Here is a 20,610-nt window from a genome sequence, read left to right as displayed (position 1 = left end):
TGACCGATGGGATTAAATAGGTTAAGAACTAATTTGTCTTTCGATTCCTGTCAACCCTGTATTTTTTAGTCAAGTATATGATTAGCTTTCAATTAAACTAGATCACTCTGAAAGATGACGTCAGACATTTTGAGGCTTGATTTCCTAGTATTTTCATTGTGTAACCACGGTTTTGTATGGCTAAATATGCACATTTTCGAACAAACTGTATATGTATGTTGTAAAATGATGTTACAGGAGTGTCATCGGAAGAATTCTGAGAAGGTTAGTGAAAAAATTAATATATTTTGGCGGTGATTACGTTATAGCGCTCTTTGGCTGGAATCGATGCTCTGGTAACGTTTTCACATGTGGTATGCTAACTTATCGATTTATTGTGTTTTCGCTGTAAAACGCTTAGAAAATCTGAAATATTGTCTGGAATCACAAGATCTGGGTCTTTCCATTGCTATGCTTTGTCTATTCTTATGAAATGTTTTATTAAGAGTAAATTGGTCATACACGTTGCTCTCTATAGTAATTCTAGTCGTCTTGTGATGGTCGGTGCAATTGTAAACTGGGATTTCTACCTGAAATATGCACTTTTTTCTAACAAAACCTATCCTATACCATAAATATGTTATCAGACTGTCATTTGAAGAGGTTTTTTCTTGGTTAGTGGCTATCAATATCTTAGTTTAGCCGAATTGGTGATAGCACCTGAAGTAGTAAGAAACTGATGGAGTTAGAAAAGTGGTGTATTTTGCTAACGTGTTTAGCTAATAGATTTACATATTTTGTCTTCCCTGTAAAACATTTTAAAAATCTGAAATGGTGGCTTTATTCACAAGATCTGTATCTTTCATCTGGTGTCTTGGACTTGTGATTTAATGATATTTAGATGCTACTATCTACTTGTGAAGCTATGCTAGCTATGCTAATCAGTGTGTGGGGGGGTGGGGGGTGATCCCGGACCCGGGGTAGAGGCTCGTTAGAGGTTAATAAGAATATTTCATTCATTCAGAACTAGGATGTGTTATTTTAGTGTTCCCTTTATTTTTTTGAGCAGTGTATATTTAATGATCTCGTCAACTTACATAGTGAAGGGGAGAGGTCTTGTACAGTGAGTCAACGTACCGTTGTAGCAGTGCATAGAAAGAAGAAGTGTGATTTTAGTGATTGACACATTTAGAAAGTAGCCTAGTCAGGGATTTAAGACAATCACATGCATCAACAGCATGTCAGAAAGGGATGCACTGGATCTACTGCTAAAGACCACATAGCTATTTACATTTCTTCATTTGAGGAGTGGGCCTACATTTTGCCTAAATGCAGCCCATTTTCAATGTAGTATTTTCTTTAAATACAGATCCACAACAAAGTGTTGACTGTTCTATATGGTTTTTTATTGTGTTTCCTCACATACTGTGACCCATCCCTCCTCATCAGCTCCATCAAAGTGGTACTGAAGGTTCCAGTGTTCTAGACTAGAGCTCCACCTACTGGCATCTCAACATTACTGCAGCCTTCTGTCTCTCTTCATATGTCCCAATCATGTCCTCATCCACTTGGATCAATAACAAAATAACAAACTGGTAACAAGATGCCTGAGACTGAGATCCCTTTCCCAAGTGTGCAAGTTCACTCTTCCCGTCATGGATTTAAAAGTATGAGACTGGTGTGAACATTGGAGTTTCCGTATTTGTTAGCTGAATCCATATCAGTGGAACAGGCGAAGCTGAAGTCTTTGCCCTATACACAGTCTATGTCTTTGCCAGGGGCCAGAGAAACGAACGAGGGATTCACATTTTCTCAAAATGTATTTTCATCCATGTTGTTTTTTTCTGTGATTGACACTCGACTAGTGAATTCAGACAATCCGATCAGAGAGCGAAGCATGCAAATCTACGATGCTCATAAGGTCTACTTCGGGGAAGAAGTGGGCGGATTCAGGGGATACCAGCGGAGGATTCAAACAGAAGATGGCATCAGATAAAAATACAAATGAAAATACACAAAATAAAATGTCAAATAACATTTGAAAATGATAGAAAATCGATACAGAATAAACCACGCATGTAAAGATATCGTGTTATTAAGAGTTGACGTGGAACTGGCAGATGAATTCAGTGAACTAGCTATCTCAGCTGGCTTGTTAGCTACATGAAGCAGACGTTGTTCACTGAAACCGAAAGCTAGCCAGCTAGAAGTTAACTCTGTTACCTCTGACAATCAAGTGATGTGACTTCCATAAACTGGCATTGTTGTGCATCACACAGCTGCTCTGAACAAAGTGGATTGTGAACTATACGACGCGTTGCCGCTGAATTACAGCGGCATGTTTATGATTTGTTTACGATTTGTTTACACTTCACACATTAGTAATGTTTTTATAAAGTAATAAGAAACATTGCATCAAGCAGAACTACTTCCTGAATTTTGTGGCACTATCGTGCTATAACTTTGTCATAAAAACATTTAAACAAATATTTGAAAAAATCTAGCAAACTATATATAAAGTGTATAGAAACTAATTTTATTTATTTGGGTAACAGATAACAAAATTTACTTGCTGTAAAAAAAAAATTTAAGCTGGTGGCATGATATCCAAGAAAGACTCGCTGCCAATGGTGCTTTAACAAAGTACTGAGTAAAGAGTCTGAATACTTACGTAATGTGATACTTCAATTTTGTATTTTTAATCAATTTGCAAACCTTTTTAAAAACCTGTTTTTGCTTTGTCATTATGGGGTATTGTGTGTAGATTGATGAGGGGGAAAAAAACGATTTAATTAATTTTAGAATAAGGCTGTAACGTAACAAAATGTGGAAAAAGTCAAGGGGTCTGAATACTTTCTGAATGCACTGTATATTATTAGATACTATTATAAACCAGGTAGTTTGTGTCCTGGATGCTGATTGGCTGAATAAGCATTTCATTTCATGTACTGTATATCAGACAATAGAACACTGGTATGACACAAAAATATTTGTTTACTTTCTATTTATGTTGGTAACCAGTTTATAATAGCAATAAGGCCCTCGGGCTTGTAGTATATGGTCAATATACCACGGCTAAGGGCTGTATCAAGGCACTCTGCGTTGTGTTGTGCAGAAGAACAGTCATTAGCCGTGGTACAGTATATTGGCCAATATACCACACCCCCTCTGACCTTATTGCTTAATTATACCACTAGTTTGAATATACGGGTCCAGATATACAAGGTCGTCTTGGTTCTGGGTTTGTTGTTTTCAGGTCTTCTTGGTTCTGGGTTTGTTGTGTTCAGGTCTTCTTGGTTCTGGGTTTGTTGTGTTCAGTTCTTCTTGTTCTGGGTTTGTTGTGTTCAGGTCTTCTTGGTTCTGGGTTTGTTGACTGTGCTGTAGAGAACAGAGGAGTCCTCCTCAGCTGCTTGTTCCACCGTGGGCCTGGAGAAAGAAACAGACGTTAAACTGAAATTGAGTCCCAAATGGCACCCTACTCCCTTATAGTGCACTACTTTAGACCAGTAGTGAACTAAATAGGGAATAGGGTGCCATTTGGAATGCAAGCAGAACAGTTACTCAAAACCCTCATCACATCACATCACTCCTTCATTATAGACATGTCATAGTAACTGTCTTGAGATGTATGTTGTAGAGTTTGTAGTTTCAGGAAATGCTGTTTGGCCTGAAGAAAACCCCTGGAACCTTTCAGACATTAAAACTGTGACTTTTCAAAATGTCCACTGTTACACCATAGTATGAGTTCAATGAAATGTCATTTGAGATGAAGATTTCTCCTTCAACCCTTCAGATAGTGATGGAGGGAGTTCTCAGGGAGCAATGAGGGGTCACTAGGGGTCAACTGTTTTGCTTATTTTAATGACATCATTGTCCTCTCCTCCAATAAGCAGCAGCATATGAATGACCTTGATGCTGTCTGTGTTCACAATGTTCTATATAGTATAGACTCTATGTTGTTGTAATGGCAGAATATGCTCACTGGGTGGCAGAACTGGGGAGGTTGAATTTCACAGCAGCGTATTGGACATCTTGGTCCTGTTTCTGTGGTTGATGCAGCTGGACGGTGGAGTACAGAGGCACTTCCTGGTTTTTGAAGCGAGACAAGTGGACGCTGGCATAGTGAACGTCATCCTGGTCGACGGTGGCTGCTGTCTGTGCTGCAGTAGAGGTCATGGTCATGCCTGAGATGTTGTCATACACTGGACTAGAGTCTCCCTGATGGAGAGAGAGGACAGACAACATGAGTGGAAATGTCCCACAAAGCAATACAAATAATCTGATAATAACAGACTCACCTGTACATTCTCTGATGTGTCTCTTGTGTCAGAGATGGATTTGGAGGCCTTCTTCCTGGTTTGCACATGAATTTATTTATTTTTTCTTGAATGAATGAATCAATGAACAAATTAATTTAATAAAAATAGAGTGAAATAATCTTTAAAAGTTCACTCACCTGAACCACATGAGTCCAGAGAAACAGAGGATGAGAACCAGAAGAACAACTATGATTCCTACAGCTGCAGTCAGAACTGTTTGTTTCCCTAAAATAAAATATGGATGATATGAGTACTGGCATTGTAACGGTTGTTCTCCTCCTCGTCTGAGGAGGAGCAGGGATCGGACCAAAACACAGCTTTTGTGGAATACATGAATTTATTTTAAAGAAGACGAACACGAAGCACACTTGAATAAATTACAAAAACAACAAAACGACGTAGACCGACCTGAACATGAGAACTTACAAAAAAACACGAGGAACAGACTAAACAAACGAAACAGTCCCGTGTGGTAACAACACTGACACGGAAGACAATCACCCACAAACAAACGGTGTGAACAGGCTACCTTTATATGGTTCTCAATCAGAGGAAACGTCAAACACCTGTCCCTGATTGAGAACCATATAAGGTCAATTACCAATGAACCTAAACATAGAAACACATAACATAGACTGCCCACCCAGCTCACGTCCTGACCAACTAAACAAAGCTAAACAAAGGAAAATAAGGTCAGGAACGTGACAGGCATTTTATAAATTTAACATAAATGTAGTCCAGGACAATTGTGCAATATTTAACTGATCTAATCTCAATGTATATATAATTATAAAACAAAATATGATAAGCCAAAGCATAATTATTAATATTAGTTTGAAACATTGTTTTGTATTGAAATATATAAGATGGAACTTCACCTGGTAAAATGATCATCAGAGCTGTAGAGTTCCTAGATCCTCTTCCATTCCAGGCCTCACAGTGGTAATGTCCATTGTCCTTAGACTGGAAGTTACTTATGTTGTAGATCTGTCCAAATCCATTTAGAAAAGTCTTATTTTGAAAGTACCAGGTGTATTTGTCCACAGGTGGGTTGGCATCACTGCTGCAGGTCAGAGTCACTGAACTGCCCTCCACTATTTCACCAGAGGGACTGACTGACACTGAGGTGTTCTTTGGGTCATCTGGAGGACAATATGTAACAACATTGTTTTAAATAGTATTTTACTTGTGATTGAAATATGAATTTAAATGTGATCCTCTGATTAAAAGATGAGGTTAGGTGTACTTACACTGAACGTCCACAGACACAGAAGAAGAGTTGAGACGTCCATATTTATTCTCAGCCTCACAGTAATATTCTCCACTGTCCTCAGAGCTGATGGTCGTGAAATTGTATGTCTTTTCAGATGCTGTCAGTGAAGCTCCATTCTTCTTGTACCAGGTGTATTTGTTCACAGGTGGGTTGGCATCACTGCTGCAGGTCAGAGTCACTGAACTGCCCTCCACTATTTCACCAGAGGGACTGACTGACACTGAGGTGTTCTTTGGGTCATCTGGTAAAGGAGAATTTGTCAGAGGGGTAGGACAGTAGTATATTTACAAATGACATGTCAAAAATATATTCTCTGTTAATATCATAAAACTATCTAAAACTCTAACTCACACAAAACGTTAACAAATACTCATTTGGAGATGATATGCTTTAGGACTAATTAATTGAATTACAATTGTTTTGCTACCTTACCATTCAAACACTGAGCTGTACTTTACTCACACTTCACATCCATGTTTATGGTCCTAGACCTGTCTGTCCCCATCTCATTCTGGGCCTCACAGTAGTACTCTCCAGTGTCAGGTGACTGGATTTGACTGAAGACATGCTGTGGTCCTGTCATACTCTGATAGCCACCTCCATTCTTCTTGAACCACCAGGTGTAACTCTGGACAGGTGGGTTGGCATCACTGCTGCAGGTCAGAGTCACTGAACTGTCCTCCACTATTTCACCAGAGGGACTGACTGACACTGAGGTGTTCTTTGGTTTATCTGACGTAAAAGACCAAACATTTATCGGAGTAATATTAACAATTAGTAAAAAATATGTATTTGTTTTGTAATGATTGATAAAGTAAGATGTCTCTTTTGCCTGAATACATGATACTTGCTGAGTAGAATACTGTACTATTGAACTGTACTCACACACTGCAGGAGAGCTGAGACTGCCTTTTACAGCACAGAAGTAGCTGTCTTCATTCTCACTGATGATGGAGTACATGGGGGAGGAGTTATCTTGTACATTCTGTCCATTCCTGTACCAGATGTAGGTGGGGTTGTCAGTCAGAGTACAGGTGGTGCTACAGGTCAGTGTTCTCTGTCTCTCTGCAGCAGGAGTCACATTCACCTGCAGACCTGAAACAATATGTATAAAACCACATACACCTCTGTGTTAACAGGATGGTCAATTTATTTCTCCTGTAATTCAATATGATATACAGTTGCATCATACAGTGTAGTATTTATTACCTGTGACAGACAGAGTTGTTCCTGGGAAACTATGACCCCATTCAAAGTTGTCTGTTTTAAAAGTGAAGCGATACTCAGCTGAGTCCTCCTCTCTCAGATCTGTGATTCTCAGGGTGAAGGAACCTCTGTATGTTCCAGTCACTTTGTCAGGGTACTTCACACGACCTGTATACCCTGGGTCTGTGGTTAGGTCTTTAGGGGTCGACTTATCACTTCTAAACCAGAATGTTGATGTGGTGGAATAATAACCAACATAAGTACAGGATATGTCCACTGTTGACCCCTTTAAGACACAGATTCTCCTCTTGGTGTAAGTCACTCTGTTGCAGCTCTGACCCTGAACACCTGAAACACAGTGACATAACAAGAGGTCAACTGGATTATATTTTGTCACGTTCCTGACCTATTGTTCCTTTTTCTGTTATTTATTTAGTTGGTCAGGGCGTGAGTTGGGGTGGGTTGTCTTTGTGTGTTTTTGTTTAGTCTAGGGGTGTTGTATGTGTATGGGGTAGAGAAGAGTGAGGTTGTCTAGTTATGTCTATGGCTGCCTAGATTGGGTCTCAATCAGAGACAGTTGTCATTCATTGTCTCTGATTGGGAGCCATATTTAAGGCAGTCATAGGCAGTAGGCTTTTGTGGGTAGTTGTCTATGTTGAACGTTTGTTGCTTGTCTGTGCACTTACGTTATTTAGCTTCACGGTCGTTTGTTGTTTTGTTAGTTTGTATATAGTGTTCGTTTTGTGTTTTCTCTCTCTTCTCAATAAAAGAGGATGTCTTTTGCACACGCTGCGCCTTGGTCCAATCTCTGTCAAGAAGACGATCGTGACAGAACTACCCACCAACCATGGATCAAGCAGCGTGAGAGAAACCAGGACTCGTGGACTTGGGAGGAAATATTGGACGGAAAGGGACCATGGGCTCAACCAGGAGAATATCGCCGCCCCAATGCTGAGCTGGAGGCAGCGAAAGCAGAGAGGCGGCGATATGAGGAGGCAGCACGGAAACAAGGCTGGAACCCCGTAAGTCAAACCCAAAAATTTCTTGGGGGGGGGCTCTCGGGTAGTTTAGTTGGGTCAGTCGGGAGACGTGAGCCAACTCCTCCTGCTTACCGTAAGGAGCCGGTGAGGGCAGATTTGGAGGTGAGCGACGCAGAGACAGTAAAGGAGTTAATGGAGAAATTGGAGGAGAGAGTTATGAGGGATGTACTGGTTTGGTGCATGAGGCACGGCATCCGTCCGAATGAACGTGTTGGTGAGTTAATGTCACCGGGAACAGCTCTCCATACTAGTCCTGAGGTGCGTGCTAGCCGTCTGGTTAAGACAGTGCCTACAGCACGCACAAAGCCTCCTGTGCGTCTCCAGAGTCCTGTGCGTCCTGTTACTGCTCCTCGCACTAGCCCTGTGGTGCGTGTCCCCAGCCCAGTACCACCAGTGCTGACACCACACACTAAGCCTCCTGTGCCTCTCCAGAGCCCTGTTCCTCCTCCACGCACTCTCCCTGTGGTGCGTGTATCCAGCCCAGTGCTTCCAGTTCCAGCACCACGCACCAAGCGTCATGTGCGTCTCCAGAGCCCTGTACGCACTGTTCCTTCTCCCCGTACTCGCCCTGATGTGCGTGCCCTCAGCCCGGTACCACCAGTGCCGGTACCACGCACCAGACCTATAGTACGCCTTGAGAGTCCAGTGTGCCCTGTTGCTTCTCCCCGCACTAGCCCTGAGATGCGTGTCCCCAGTCCGGTACCACCAGTTCCGGCACCACGCACTAGGCCTAATGTGCGCTCCCAGGGTCCAGCATGCCCTGTTCCTTCTCCCCGCACTAGCCTGAAGGTGCGTGTCTTTAGCCCGGTACCTCCAGTTCTGGTACCACGCACCAGGCCTACAGTGCGTCTCAGCCGGCCAGAGTCTGCCGTCTGCCCAACGGCGCTTGAACTGCCCGTCTGCCCAACGGCGCTTGAACTGCCCGTCTGCCCAAAGGCGCCTGAACTGCCCGTCTGCCCAACGCTGTCTGAACTGTCCGTCTGCCAAGCGCCGAATGAACTGCCCGTCTGTACTGAGTCTTCAAAGCCGCCCGTCTGTACTGAGCCTGCAAAGCCGCCCGTCTGCCATGAGCCTTCAGATCCTTCCGCCAGACAGGATCAGCCAGAGCCTTCCGCCAGACAGGATCAGCCAGAGCCTTCCGCCAGACAGGATCAGCCAGAGCCTTCCGCCAGACAGGACCAGCCAGAGCCGTCAGCGAGCCATGACCCGCCAGAGCCGTCAGCGAGCCATGACCCGCCAGAGCCGTCAGCGAGCCATGACCCGCCAGAGCCGTCATCCAGCCAGGATCCGCCAGAGCCGTCATCCAGCCAGGATCCGCCAGAGCCGTCATCCAGCCAGGATCCGCCAGAGCCGTCATCCAGCCAGGATCCGCCAGAGCCGTCATTCAGCCAGGATCCGCCAGAGCCGTCATTCAGCCAGGATCCGCCAGAGCCGTCATTCAGCCAGGATCCGCCAGAGCCGTCATCCAGCCAGGATCCGCCAGAGCCGTCATCCAGCCAGGATCCGCCAGAGCCGTCATCCAGCCAGGATCCGCCAGAGCCGTCATCCAGCCAGGATCCGCCAGCCAGCCAGGATCCGCCAGCCAGCCAGGATCCGCCAGCCAGTCCGGAGCTGCCCCTTATCCTGGTGCTGCCCCTTATCCTGGTGCTGCCCCTTATCCTGGTGCTGCCCCTTATCCTGGTGCTGCCCCTTAGTCCGGTGCTGCCCCTTAGTCCGGTGCTGCCCCTTAGTCCGGTGCTGCCCCTTAGTCCGGTGGGGTTAATTTGGAGGGTGGCCATTTGGAGGAGGCTACGAAAGCGGGTAGTGACTATAGTGGGGTGGGGACCACGACCAGCGCCAGAGCCGCCACCGTGGACAGACGCCCACCCAGACCCTCCCCTAGACTTTATGCTGGTGCGCTCAGAGTTCGCACCTTAAGGGGGGGGTTATGTCACGTTCCTGACCTATTGTTCCTTTTTCTGTTATTTATTTAGTTGGTCAGGGCGTGAGTTGGGGTGGGTTGTCTTTGTGTGTTTTTGTTTAGTTTAGGGGTGTTGTATGTGTATGGGGTAGAGAAGAGTGAGGTTGTCTAGTTATGTCTATGGCTGCCTAGATTGGGTCTCAATCAGAGACAGCTGTCATTCATTGTCTCTGATTGGGAGCCATATTTAAGGCAGTCATAGGCAGTAGGCTTTTGTGGGTAGTTGTCTATGTTGAACGTTTGTTGCTTGTCTGTGCACTTACGTTATTTAGCTTCACGGTCGTTTGTTGTTTTGTTAGTTTGTATATAGTGTTCGTTTTGTGTTTTCTCTCTCTTCTCAATAAAAGAGGATGTCTTTTGCACACGCTGCGCCTTGGTCCAATCTCTGTCAAGAAGACGATCGTGACATATTTTCAGTTCTTCCTAGAAATGCTAAAAGTTCTCAAGTTCTCATAGTGAAACCAACACACACAGGTTAAACAGTATTATTAATTAAATAAACACTCACAGACTGCAGGAGAGTGGAGATCCTCCTGGCCTTTTACAGCACAGGAATAACCATCAATGTAGTTACTGGAGACTGAGTCTTTGTACTGGGGGGAGGTGCTCTCATCTAGATGTTGTCCGTTCTTGTACCAGATGTAGGTGGGGTTGTCAGTCAGAGTACAGGTGGTGCTACAGGTCAGTGTCTTCTGTCCCTCTGTAGCAGGAGTCACCTTCACCTGCAGACCTGAAACAATATGTATAAAACCACATACACCTCTGTGTTAACAGGATGGTCAATTTATTTATCCTGTAATTCAATATGATATACAGTTGCATCATACAGTGTAGTATTACCTGTGACAGACAGAGTTGTTCCTGGGAAACTATGACCCCATTCAAAGTTGTCTGTTTTAAAAGTGAAGCGATACTCAGCTGAGTCCTCCTCTCTCAGATCTGAGATTCTCAGGATGGAGGGACCGTTATATCTCCATCTCTCTTTGTCAGGGTACTTCACACGACCTGCATATCCTGGGTCTCTGGTTAGGTCTTCAGGGGTCGACTTATCACTTCTAAACCAGAATGTTGATGTGGTGTAATAATAACTAACATAAGTACAGGATATGTCCACTGTTGACCCCTTCAAGACACAGATTCTCCTCTTGGTGTAGGTCACTCTGTTGCAGTACTGACCCTGAACACCTGAAACACAGTGACATAACAAGAGGTCAACTGGATTATATTCTCAGTTCTTTCTAGAAATGCTAAAAGTTCTCAAATGACAAAGCGAAACCAACACACAGTATAATGTATTAAAGAAACACTCACACACTGCAGGAGAGTGGAGGTCCTCATGGTGTTCTACAGTACAGGAGTAACTGTCCGCAGAATGACCCAACACTACTAGTGTATTGTTGGGAAGTGGGCTCATCTAGACGTTGTCCGTTCTTGTACCAGATGTAGGTGGGGTTGTCAGTCAGAGTACAGGTGGTGATACAGGTCAGTGTCTTCTGTCTCTCTGCAGCAGGAGTCACCTTCACCTGCAGACCTGAAACAATATGTATAAAACCACATACACCTCTGTGTTAACAGGATGGTTAATATATTTTCTCCTGTAATTCATTATGATTTACAGTTGTATCATACAGTGTAGTATTACCTGTGACAGACAGAGTTGTTCCTGGGAAACTATGACCCCATTCAAAGTTGTCTGTTTTAAAAGTGAAGCGATACTCAGCTGAGTCCTCCTCTCTCAGATCTGTGATTCTCAGGGTGAAGGGACCTCTGTATGTTCCAGTGTACTCCACACGACCTGCATACCCTGGGTCTCTGGTTAGGTCTTTAGGGGTCGACTTAACACTTCTAAACCAGAATGATGATGTGGTATAATAATAACCAACATAAGTACAGGATATGTCCACTGTTGACCCCTTCAAGACACAGATTCTCCTCTTGGTGTAAGTCACTCTGTAGCAGCTCTGATACTGAACACCTGAAACATAAAGAGGGCATTATTTCCACAGTGGAATTGTGAGTTTCAGCAATCCAAAGTAGTTATGCCATCCTGTCTTGTCAAAGTGTTGCAGTTTGGTTAGACAACTGTGAGGCTGTTTAGCAGACAGAAGAGTTATACTTGAAAAGTTATACTAGAATACTGAGTTGAATTCATACTCACACACTGCAGGAGAGTGGAGATCCTCATGGCCTTTTACAGCACAGGAGTAGCTGTCTTCATAGTTACTGGAGACTGGGTCTCTGTACTGGGGAGAGGTGCTCTCATCTAGATGTTGTCCGTTCTTGTACCAGATGTAGGTGGGGTTGTCAGTCAGAGTGCAGGTGGTGCTACAGGTAATTTTCACCGAATTTGGCCAACTTGAATAAGTCACCACCTGCAGAGCTGGAGTAGATCACAACATTAAAACCCTGAATCACTTGTTCTATAGTTTAATCACATGATGCAAGACATTCTCAAACACATTTAATTCTTAAATCTGTTTCATATATACAAATCCAATTTCTAGACCTAAATGGACAATAGATATTAATTGAACAGACTAGCAGTATTAAGCATGTAACTGTACCTGTTACAGACAGAGTGACTCCAGGATCTCCATAATATCTCCCTTCAGTCTGATCTGTTATAAATCTGAACTTGTACGTAGCTGAGTCTCTCTCTCTCAGGTCTGTGATTCTCAGGGTACAGTCTTTCTTCTTATCCCCATGATACTCCAGATGACCTGTATACTCTGGGTCCTGACCTAGATCTTCAGGTTCTACACCAGTCTCCCATTTAGTGAACCAGAAGGTTGTTGTGACTGTACCACTGGGATATGTGTAAGAGCAGGTCAGCTCCACTGTTGACCCCTTCAATGTACAGATACTCTGAGGGGTGTATGTAACACTCCAGCCATTCTGCCCCAGTACCACTGAAACACAGTTAGACATCACAAGGACGTTACGTTAAGTTCAAGGTCTTTTGACTCACACTAACACTGTGTTCCATAGTTGCTGAGTTGAGTGTGAATGGAAACCACAGATAAGCATCACTCAGTGAGGTGTGAAAGATAACTATTTACAGTGAAGTGGAGTTGCCGAATGTGTTGACAGTAGAACACAAGTGGTTGTGCTTTTAGAAATATCTGTAGATTGACAAACAGAGCAACTAAAAGACAGGAATGAGACCATACCTGTCACAGACCAGAGAAAGACCACCAACACACTTCCTGCTGTTCTCAAGGCCATTGTTGCATCTCCCACCCTGCAGTCTTAGAAACATAAACAACAACTCACTCTATAGCTGGTGAATAACTCCAACTGAGACAATGAAGTATAAGCTGTAAATGGGGTACAGGGCCTCATTACTGAAAATGAACCAGGCTCATATTGTGTTGTGTTGTATTGTTCTATATGGTTGTCTATGTGAATACTGTCTGTCTGTAAGTCTATTGCACTATGTATGTAATGTGTGTGTGTCACGATCGTCGTAACTTTGTATAGAGGACCAAGGCGCAGTGTGACAGAACGACATCTTCTTTTTATTTTGAAGACGAACATACGAACAAAAACAACAAACAGACGACCGTGAAGCTATTCAAACAAATAGTGCTGACACTAAACACTACACATAGACAATTACCCACAACAGTCTAATGCCTATGGCTGCCTTAAATATGGCTCCCAATCAGAGACAATGAATGACAGCTGTCTCTGATTGAGAACCATTCAGGCAACCATAGACATACCTAGACACCTACACTCAACACAAACCCATACACTCTACCCAAAACCCCCTATACCATACAATAGTCATCATCATCATTATAAACAACAACAATCACTTATTGAACAAATCTGTAGTACTGTAAACACATATTTCTGACCACAAGGTTCAATGATAGCTCCTATCCCTAAGGTGTGAGGCTGAACAGCAAGTGACTCACAAACACCCCCACACACACACACACACACACACCCAAACACACACACACACACACACACACGCACAGCAACATCATCCTTTGCTTTGGCTCGCCCTCCTGTCCAGCTCAGGCGTTCGGCGTCGCCGGCCTTCTAGTTGCTGCCAAACCTGCTGCTGGCAAACACCCTTCACTCATCAACCCTGGACTTGTTCGTCTTCATCACACGCACCTGGTTCCAATCCCCACTCTATCACTGTATTTATACTCCCTCTGTCATTTGTCTTTGTCGGTCATTGTAAATGTTGCTTGTTTTCCTGCTATTTCCTGAGTACTTTACTATTTTAATAGATTTCAGTAGTTCTAAACCTGCAACTGCCTCCTGACTCTCTACACTCGTGACAACACACACACACACACACACACATAGACCATCTGTATTGAAGGCCCATGGAGTCTGTATCAAAGTCTAGAGAGCTGGTTGTTATGGATGTAGAAAGTTAAAACACACATCCTACACAGTATAGATGTCAACCCTACTCCCTATTAGTCTGGTCCTGAAGGGCTCTCAGCTAAATCAACTGTGTCACACACACATTTTAAATAGTTTATTTGAATCACCAATCAAATTGAACTTTTCAAAGGTCCCTGAATGCATGGCACTCTCCAAACAGCTATGCTGCCCACAACAGCTGAAACAGAGCAATACCTAGCCAATTGTTTTGCCCTAGTTTTTGTCAGGCCAGCAAATTGGAGGCCACGCACTGCAAGCCTGTGAGAGTGGCCGAGACGGACAAATATCAGCTCCACCAGCTAGCACCTCCACCCAGGCTGTCCAAGCACCACGAGGGGCTGGTATTTAAGCAGATTCTCAGTAAAGACCTGCTCTATGTAGTAGTTAAATGAGCAGCCCACTTCCACAATGAGCACCTCCCCCTGGCCTCTCCCCACAACAACAATATCTGGTGTATTGTTACAGTGAAACGCTTACTTACAAGCCACTAACTAACAATGTAGTTATAAGAAAAATACAACAAAAAAATTAATAAATAAAAGTAACAAATAATTAAGAGCAGCAATAAAATAACAATAGTGAGGCTATATACAGGGGGTAAAGGTACAGGGTCAATGTGCGGGGGCACCGGTTAGTTGAGGTAATTGAGGTAATATATACTTGTAGGTAGAGTTATTAAAGTGACTTATAAATAGATAATAACAGAGAGTACTGTAGCAGCAGAGTAAAAAGAGGGGGGGGGGGGGCAATGCAAATAGTCTGGGTAGCCATTTGATTAGCTGTTCAGGATTCTTATGGGTTGGGGTAGAAGCTGTTAAGCAGTCTTTTGGACCTACACTTGGTGCTCCGGGTACCGCTTACCGTGCGGTAATGGAGAGAACAGTCTATGACTATGATGGCTGGAGACGTTTTTAGGGCCTTCCTCTGACACCGCCTGGTATAGAGGTCCTGGATGGCAGGAAGCATGGCCACAGTGATGTACTGGGCCGTTCTCACTACCCTCTGTAGTGCCTTGTGTTCGGAAGCCGAGCAGTTGCCATACCAGGCAGTGATGCAACCAGTCAGGATGCTCTCGATGGTGCAGCTGTAGAACCTTTTGAGGATCTGAGAACCCATGCCAAATATTTTCAGTCTCTTGAGGGGGAATGGGTTTTGTCGTGCCCTCTTCACGACTGTCTTGGTGTGCTTGGATCATGTTAGTTTGTTGGTGATGTAGACACCAAGGAACTTGAAGCTGTGTTGCCAGTTGGTCAGCGCATGCTAGGAGTACACGTCCTCGTGATCCATCTGGCCTTGTGAATGTTGACCTGTTTAAAGGTCATATATCGGCTGTGGAGAGCGTGATCACACAGTCGTCCAGAACAGCTGATGCTCTCATACATGTTTCAGTGTTACTAGCTTCGAATCGAGCATAGAAGTAATTTAGCTCGTCTGGTAGGCTCTTGTAATTTAGCTCGGCTGGTAGGCTCACCGGGTAACTCTCGGCTGTGCTTCACTTTGTAGTCTGTAATAGTTTGCAAGCCCTGCCACATCCGACGAGTGTCGGAGCCTGTGTAGTACAATTCTATCTTAGTCCTGTATTGACTTCTTTTCTGTTTGATGGTTCGTCGGAGGGCATAGCGGAATTTCTTATAAGCTTCCCGCTCCTTGAAAGCGGCATTTATAGCCTTTAGCTCAGTGCGGATGTTACCTGTAATACAATGCTGCTGGTTGGGGTATGTACGTACAGTCACTGTGGGGACAACATCATCAATGCACTTATTGATAAAGCCAGTGACGACTGTGATGTTCTCCTCAGTGCCATCAGAAGAATCCCGGAACATTTTCCAGTCTGTGCTAGCAAAACAGTCCTGTAGCTTGGTATCTGCTTCATCTGACCACTTTTATATTGACTGAGTCACTGGTGCTTCCTGCTTTCATTTTTGCTTTTAAGCAGGAATCAGGGGGATAGAATTATGGTCAGATTTGCCAAATGGAGGGCGAGGTAGAGCTGTGTACGCGTTTCTGTGTGTGGAGTAAAGGTGCTCCAGAGTTTTTTTCCTCTCTGGTTGCACATTTAACCTCTTCCCTCTGGTTGCACATTTAACATGCTGGTGGAAATGAGGTAAAACAGATTTAAGTTACCCTGCATTAAAGTCCCTGGCAACTAGGAGCGCCGCCTCTGGATGAGAGTTTTGCTGTTTGCTCAAGGCGGTATACAGCTCATTGAGTGTGGTCTTAGTGCCAGCATCGGTCTGTGGTGGTATGTAGACAGCTACGAAAAATTAAGACGAAAACTCTCTAGGTAGATAGTGTGGACTACAGCTTATCATTAGATACTCTACCTCAGGCGGGCAAAACCTTGATACTTCCTTAGATATCGTGCACCAGCTGTTGTTTACAAATATACATAGACCGCCACCCCTTGTCATACCAGAGGCTGCTGTTCTATCCTGCCGATACAGTGTATTACCCAGCAGCTGTGTTATTCATGTCGTCGTTCAGCCACGACTCGGTGAAACATAAGATATTACAGTTTTGAATGTCCCGTTGGTAGGATATATGTGATTTTAGTTTGTCCAATTTATTATCCAATGATTGTACGTCGGCCAATAGTACAGATGGCAACGGCACATTAACCACTCGTCACAAGGCACCCCGATCTTCTTCCTCAAAATCTTTTCCGTCTCTTTCTCCTGCGAATGACGGGGATGAGGGCCTGTTCGGGTGTCTGGAGTAAATCCCTCTCGTCCAACTCATTAAAGAGAAATTCTTCATTAAGTTCAAGGTGAGTAATCGCTGTCCTGATTTCCAGAAGTTATTTTCGGTCATAAGAGACGGTAGCAGCAACATTATGTACAAAATAAGTTACAAACAACAAGAAAAAACTAACAAAACAGCACAGTTGGTTAAGAGTCCATAAAACGGCAGCCATCTTCTCCGGCGCTAACAAGGTGACCCTTTACACAAGAATGTTTATGGTGAGGCTACTCAATACTGCCCCTGCAGCCCAAAGAGGTTAAGAGCCCATAAAACGGCAGCCATCTTCTCCGGTGCTAACAAGGTGACCCTTTACACAAGAATGTTTATGCATGTGTGCTGTTGGTGAGACTACTTGTCTCACCTCGCTGGCTATCAGGTCAACAAGGTGACCCTTTACACAAGAATGTTTATGCATGTGTGCTGTCGGTGAGACTACTTGTCTCACCTAGCTGGCTATCAGGTCAACAAGGCGGTCATGTCTAGCAATGTACAAATCCCCCACTATGTAGATCAACACTCCTACACTGAGACACTTCATGAATACTGACCCTGATGTAACAACCAAAACACAGATCAAAACATAACAAGAAGTAAATGATACATTACCCTCAAGAATATGACTTACGCCTAAAAACAAATATCCCAAAACTATATTTCAAGACATTGTCAAGAGTACTTACAGAGTGAAGTGAAGGGGAGAGGTCTTGTACAGTGAGTCAACTTACTGGTAGTGAGTGGGAACTGCTAGTAAGTGTCCGTTCTGTGGTTGATACATATTTAAAGTAGAACACAAGTAGCTGACGCAGAACTTCCTTTCCTTCCTCTTTAAGTCATTAACATGCATGAGGACCAGACCAGAACATCATAAGGGGAAGTTATATATCAAAAGAAAATATACAACAGACTGCATATCTAGTTGTAATTTTTCATTTGAGGAGTGGGTTTAACATTTTTTAAATGTGGCCGTTTCCAATGTATTCTATTGACGAAATACAGAATCATGTTTACTATAGCCTACTATATTGAATGTTTATAATATCTTAGAATGTGTTGCCTTGTCCCTCAGTTCTACATGGAACAGGTCAAAGTTCCATTTACATTTGGTCAGTTCCATGATGTCATTCATTATATTCTACAAACACATTCAATTTACACTCCTCATCAGCTGCATCAAAGTGGTACTGAAGGTTCCAGTGTTCTAGACTAGAGCTCCGCCTACTGGCATCTCAACATTACTGCAGTGTTCTAGACTAGAGCTCTCCCTACTGGCATCTCAACATTACTGCAGTGTTCTAGACTAGAGCTCCACCTACTGGCATCTCAACATTACTGCACCATCCTAATAATAATGTCAAAAAATAGTTGCATTTGTTTATTTGAGGAGTGGGCCTACATTTTATAAACAGGTTAAATATGACCCGTTCCCATCACTCCTCATCAGCTGCATCAAAGTGGTACTGAAGGTTCAGTGTTCTAGACTAGAGCTCCACCTACTGGCATCTCAACATTACTGCAGTGTTCTAGACTAGAGCTCTCCCTACTGGCATCTCAACATTACTGCAGTGTTCTAGACTAGAGCTCTCCCTACTGGCATCTCAACATTACTGCAGTGTTCTAGACTAGAGTTCTCCCTACTGGCATCTCAACATTACTGCAGTGTTCTAGACTAGAGTTCTCCCTACTGGCATCTCAACATTACTGCAGTGTTCTAGACTAGAGCTCTCCCTACTGGCATCTCAACATTACTGCAGCCTCCAGTCCTGATGTCCTTATTCATTTGTGCAGTAATATGAATAGAATGAATGGATACTGTTCCATTAATTCCAGCCATTCCTCCTATATCTCTGCCCACCAGCCTCTGTTGTACAGTACTAGTAGTAAGTTTATCTAGCAGAGGCATCAATGAACATCACCATAGCCTGCTGTATTGACTGTGTAGTGTGTTGTAGTCTGCTGTCCATAAATAATGCCATTTAGCAGATGCCTTTATCCAAAGCGACTTACAGTTAGTTATATGTGCATATATTTTACGTATGGGTGGTCCAGGGAACAAAACCCATCACGTTGCAGGTGCCATGCTCTACCAACTGAGCTACAGAGGACCATATTCTATAAAGTCTAATGTGCATATATAGATTTCTGATATGATTCAGGAGGCCTGTCAGAGGACAGACAGGAAAGTAGAACAGGAAAGTGATTGTGTTTATCTAAACCAACGAACCCACAACACTGTGTCTCATGTTAATACTACTCCTAAACACAACCCACCGTCACTGTCTCTCATGTTAATACTACTCCTAAACACAACCCACCATCACTGTGTCTCATGTTAATACTACTCCTAAACACAACCCACCATCACTGTGTCTCATGTTAATACTACTCCTAAACACAACCCACCATCACTGTGTCTCATGTTAATACTACTCCTAAACACAACCCACCATCACTGTGTCTCATGTTAATACTACTCCTAAACACAACCCACCATCACTGTGTCTCATGTTAATACTAGCCACCGTGCTTCTACACCTGCATTCTAGCTGTTTGCGGTTTTAGGCTGGGTTTCTGTACAGCACTTCGAGATATTATCTGATGTACGAAGGGCTATATAAAATAAAATTGAAATTGATTGAATACTACTCCTAAACACAACCCACCATCACTGTGTCTCATGTTAATACTACTCCTAAACACAACCCACCATCACTGTGTCTCATGTTAATACTACTCCTAAACACAACCCAACATCACCGTGTCTCATGTTAATACTACTCCTAAAGCTCTTATGAAGCATCCACCCATCCACTATTACTCTCACTCTTTCTTTAGGCCATTTTCAAACAAGTCTCCACAACAATCTATTGCTCTCAGAGTCCTTAAAATAGCCTGCAAAAGTATTATATTTGAAACCCCATGTACAATACTGTATCAGATTAATATGCAGAAATATATCTACAGAGTATACTGTACATAACAGAAGACCATACAACATACATTCCAACAGCATCGCCATGCACATAACAGGATACAGAAGTTCATGTTTACAAACAAATTATAAAAGATACATATTTTAATTTATCGTCAAGCATACTTACAGAGTGAAGGGTAGACGTGTTGTAAGTTAACTTACTGTCAGTCTAAATAAACACACTGAGTGTGTAGTTTGAGTTCTGTGGTTGATAAAACTTTGAATGAGTCAGTGTCCATAGAGTTTAATAGAGGGCGTATTTGTTTCAAATCCTGTTTTAGCATGGCTAATGCCATTGAATACACCGTTTCAGTTGGTTTGCCAACTGTCATTAAACTTAAGGAAGTTGAAGAAGAAGACATTAACCTGTTATGGCTGCAGCCCGACGCCGGTACACCTATGACAACATCCAGCTCAAGTGCAGGGCGCGAAATTCAAAATCTATTTTTTTTTTTTAAATATTTAAAATTCACACATTAACAAGTCCAATACAGCATTTGAAAGATAAACATCTTGTCAATCCAGCCAACATGTCCGATTTTTTAAATGTTTTACAGAGAAAACACCACATATTTATGTTAGCTCACCACCAAATAAAAAAGAGGACAGACATTTTTCACAGCACAAGTAGGATGCAAGTAGCATGCACAAGCCAACCTAACTAACCTAGAACCAACCTAAATAACCTAGAAAAAACTACCTCAGAT

General features: G+C 43.2%; 1 protein-coding gene across 1 annotated transcript; it reads right to left on the bottom strand.

Moving 5' to 3' along the window:
• Positions 1 to 1,402: 1,402 nt before the first annotated feature.
• On the bottom strand, positions 1,403 to 20,262 carry LOC129842977 (B-cell receptor CD22-like). The gene is made up of 14 exons (XM_055911700.1): positions 20,031 to 20,262; positions 17,613 to 17,692; positions 12,948 to 13,025; positions 12,342 to 12,686; positions 11,936 to 12,157; positions 10,618 to 10,962; positions 6,457 to 6,666; positions 6,034 to 6,303; positions 5,549 to 5,812; positions 5,177 to 5,440; positions 4,436 to 4,523; positions 4,278 to 4,332; positions 3,962 to 4,197; positions 1,403 to 3,405 (listed from the first exon to the last, which is right to left on the bottom strand). Exons 3-14 carry the CDS (start codon positions 13,000 to 13,002, stop codon positions 3,324 to 3,326), a joined length of 2,436 nt encoding a protein of 811 aa, XP_055767675.1. The 5' UTR covers positions 13,003 to 13,025; positions 17,613 to 17,692; positions 20,031 to 20,262; the 3' UTR covers positions 1,403 to 3,323.
• Between the last annotated feature and the right edge of the window lie 348 nt (positions 20,263 to 20,610).

The sequence above is a fragment of the Salvelinus fontinalis genome, unplaced genomic scaffold (assembly GCF_029448725.1).
Source record: "Salvelinus fontinalis isolate EN_2023a unplaced genomic scaffold, ASM2944872v1 scaffold_0083, whole genome shotgun sequence".
Classification (NCBI taxonomy): Eukaryota; Metazoa; Chordata; class Actinopteri; order Salmoniformes; family Salmonidae; genus Salvelinus; species Salvelinus fontinalis.
The sequence above is the reverse complement of the archived record's forward strand: the minus strand, read 5'-3'. Positions and strand labels throughout refer to the sequence as shown.

Excerpts from the sequence above, each read along its gene's own strand:
- LOC129842977 (XM_055911700.1), bottom strand. The coding sequence starts at position 13,002 with ATGGCCTTGAGAACAGCAGGAAGTGTGTTGGTGGTCTTTCTCTGGTCT. Across the intron at positions 5,813-6,033 it reads CATAAACATGGATGTGAAGT|ATGACCCAAAGAACACCTCA; the intron begins GTGAGTAAAGTA and ends CTCCTTTACCAG. Across the intron at positions 4,333-4,435 it reads TCTGGACTCATGTGGTTCAG|GAAGAAGGCCTCCAAATCCA; the intron begins GTGAGTGAACTT and ends TGTGCAAACCAG.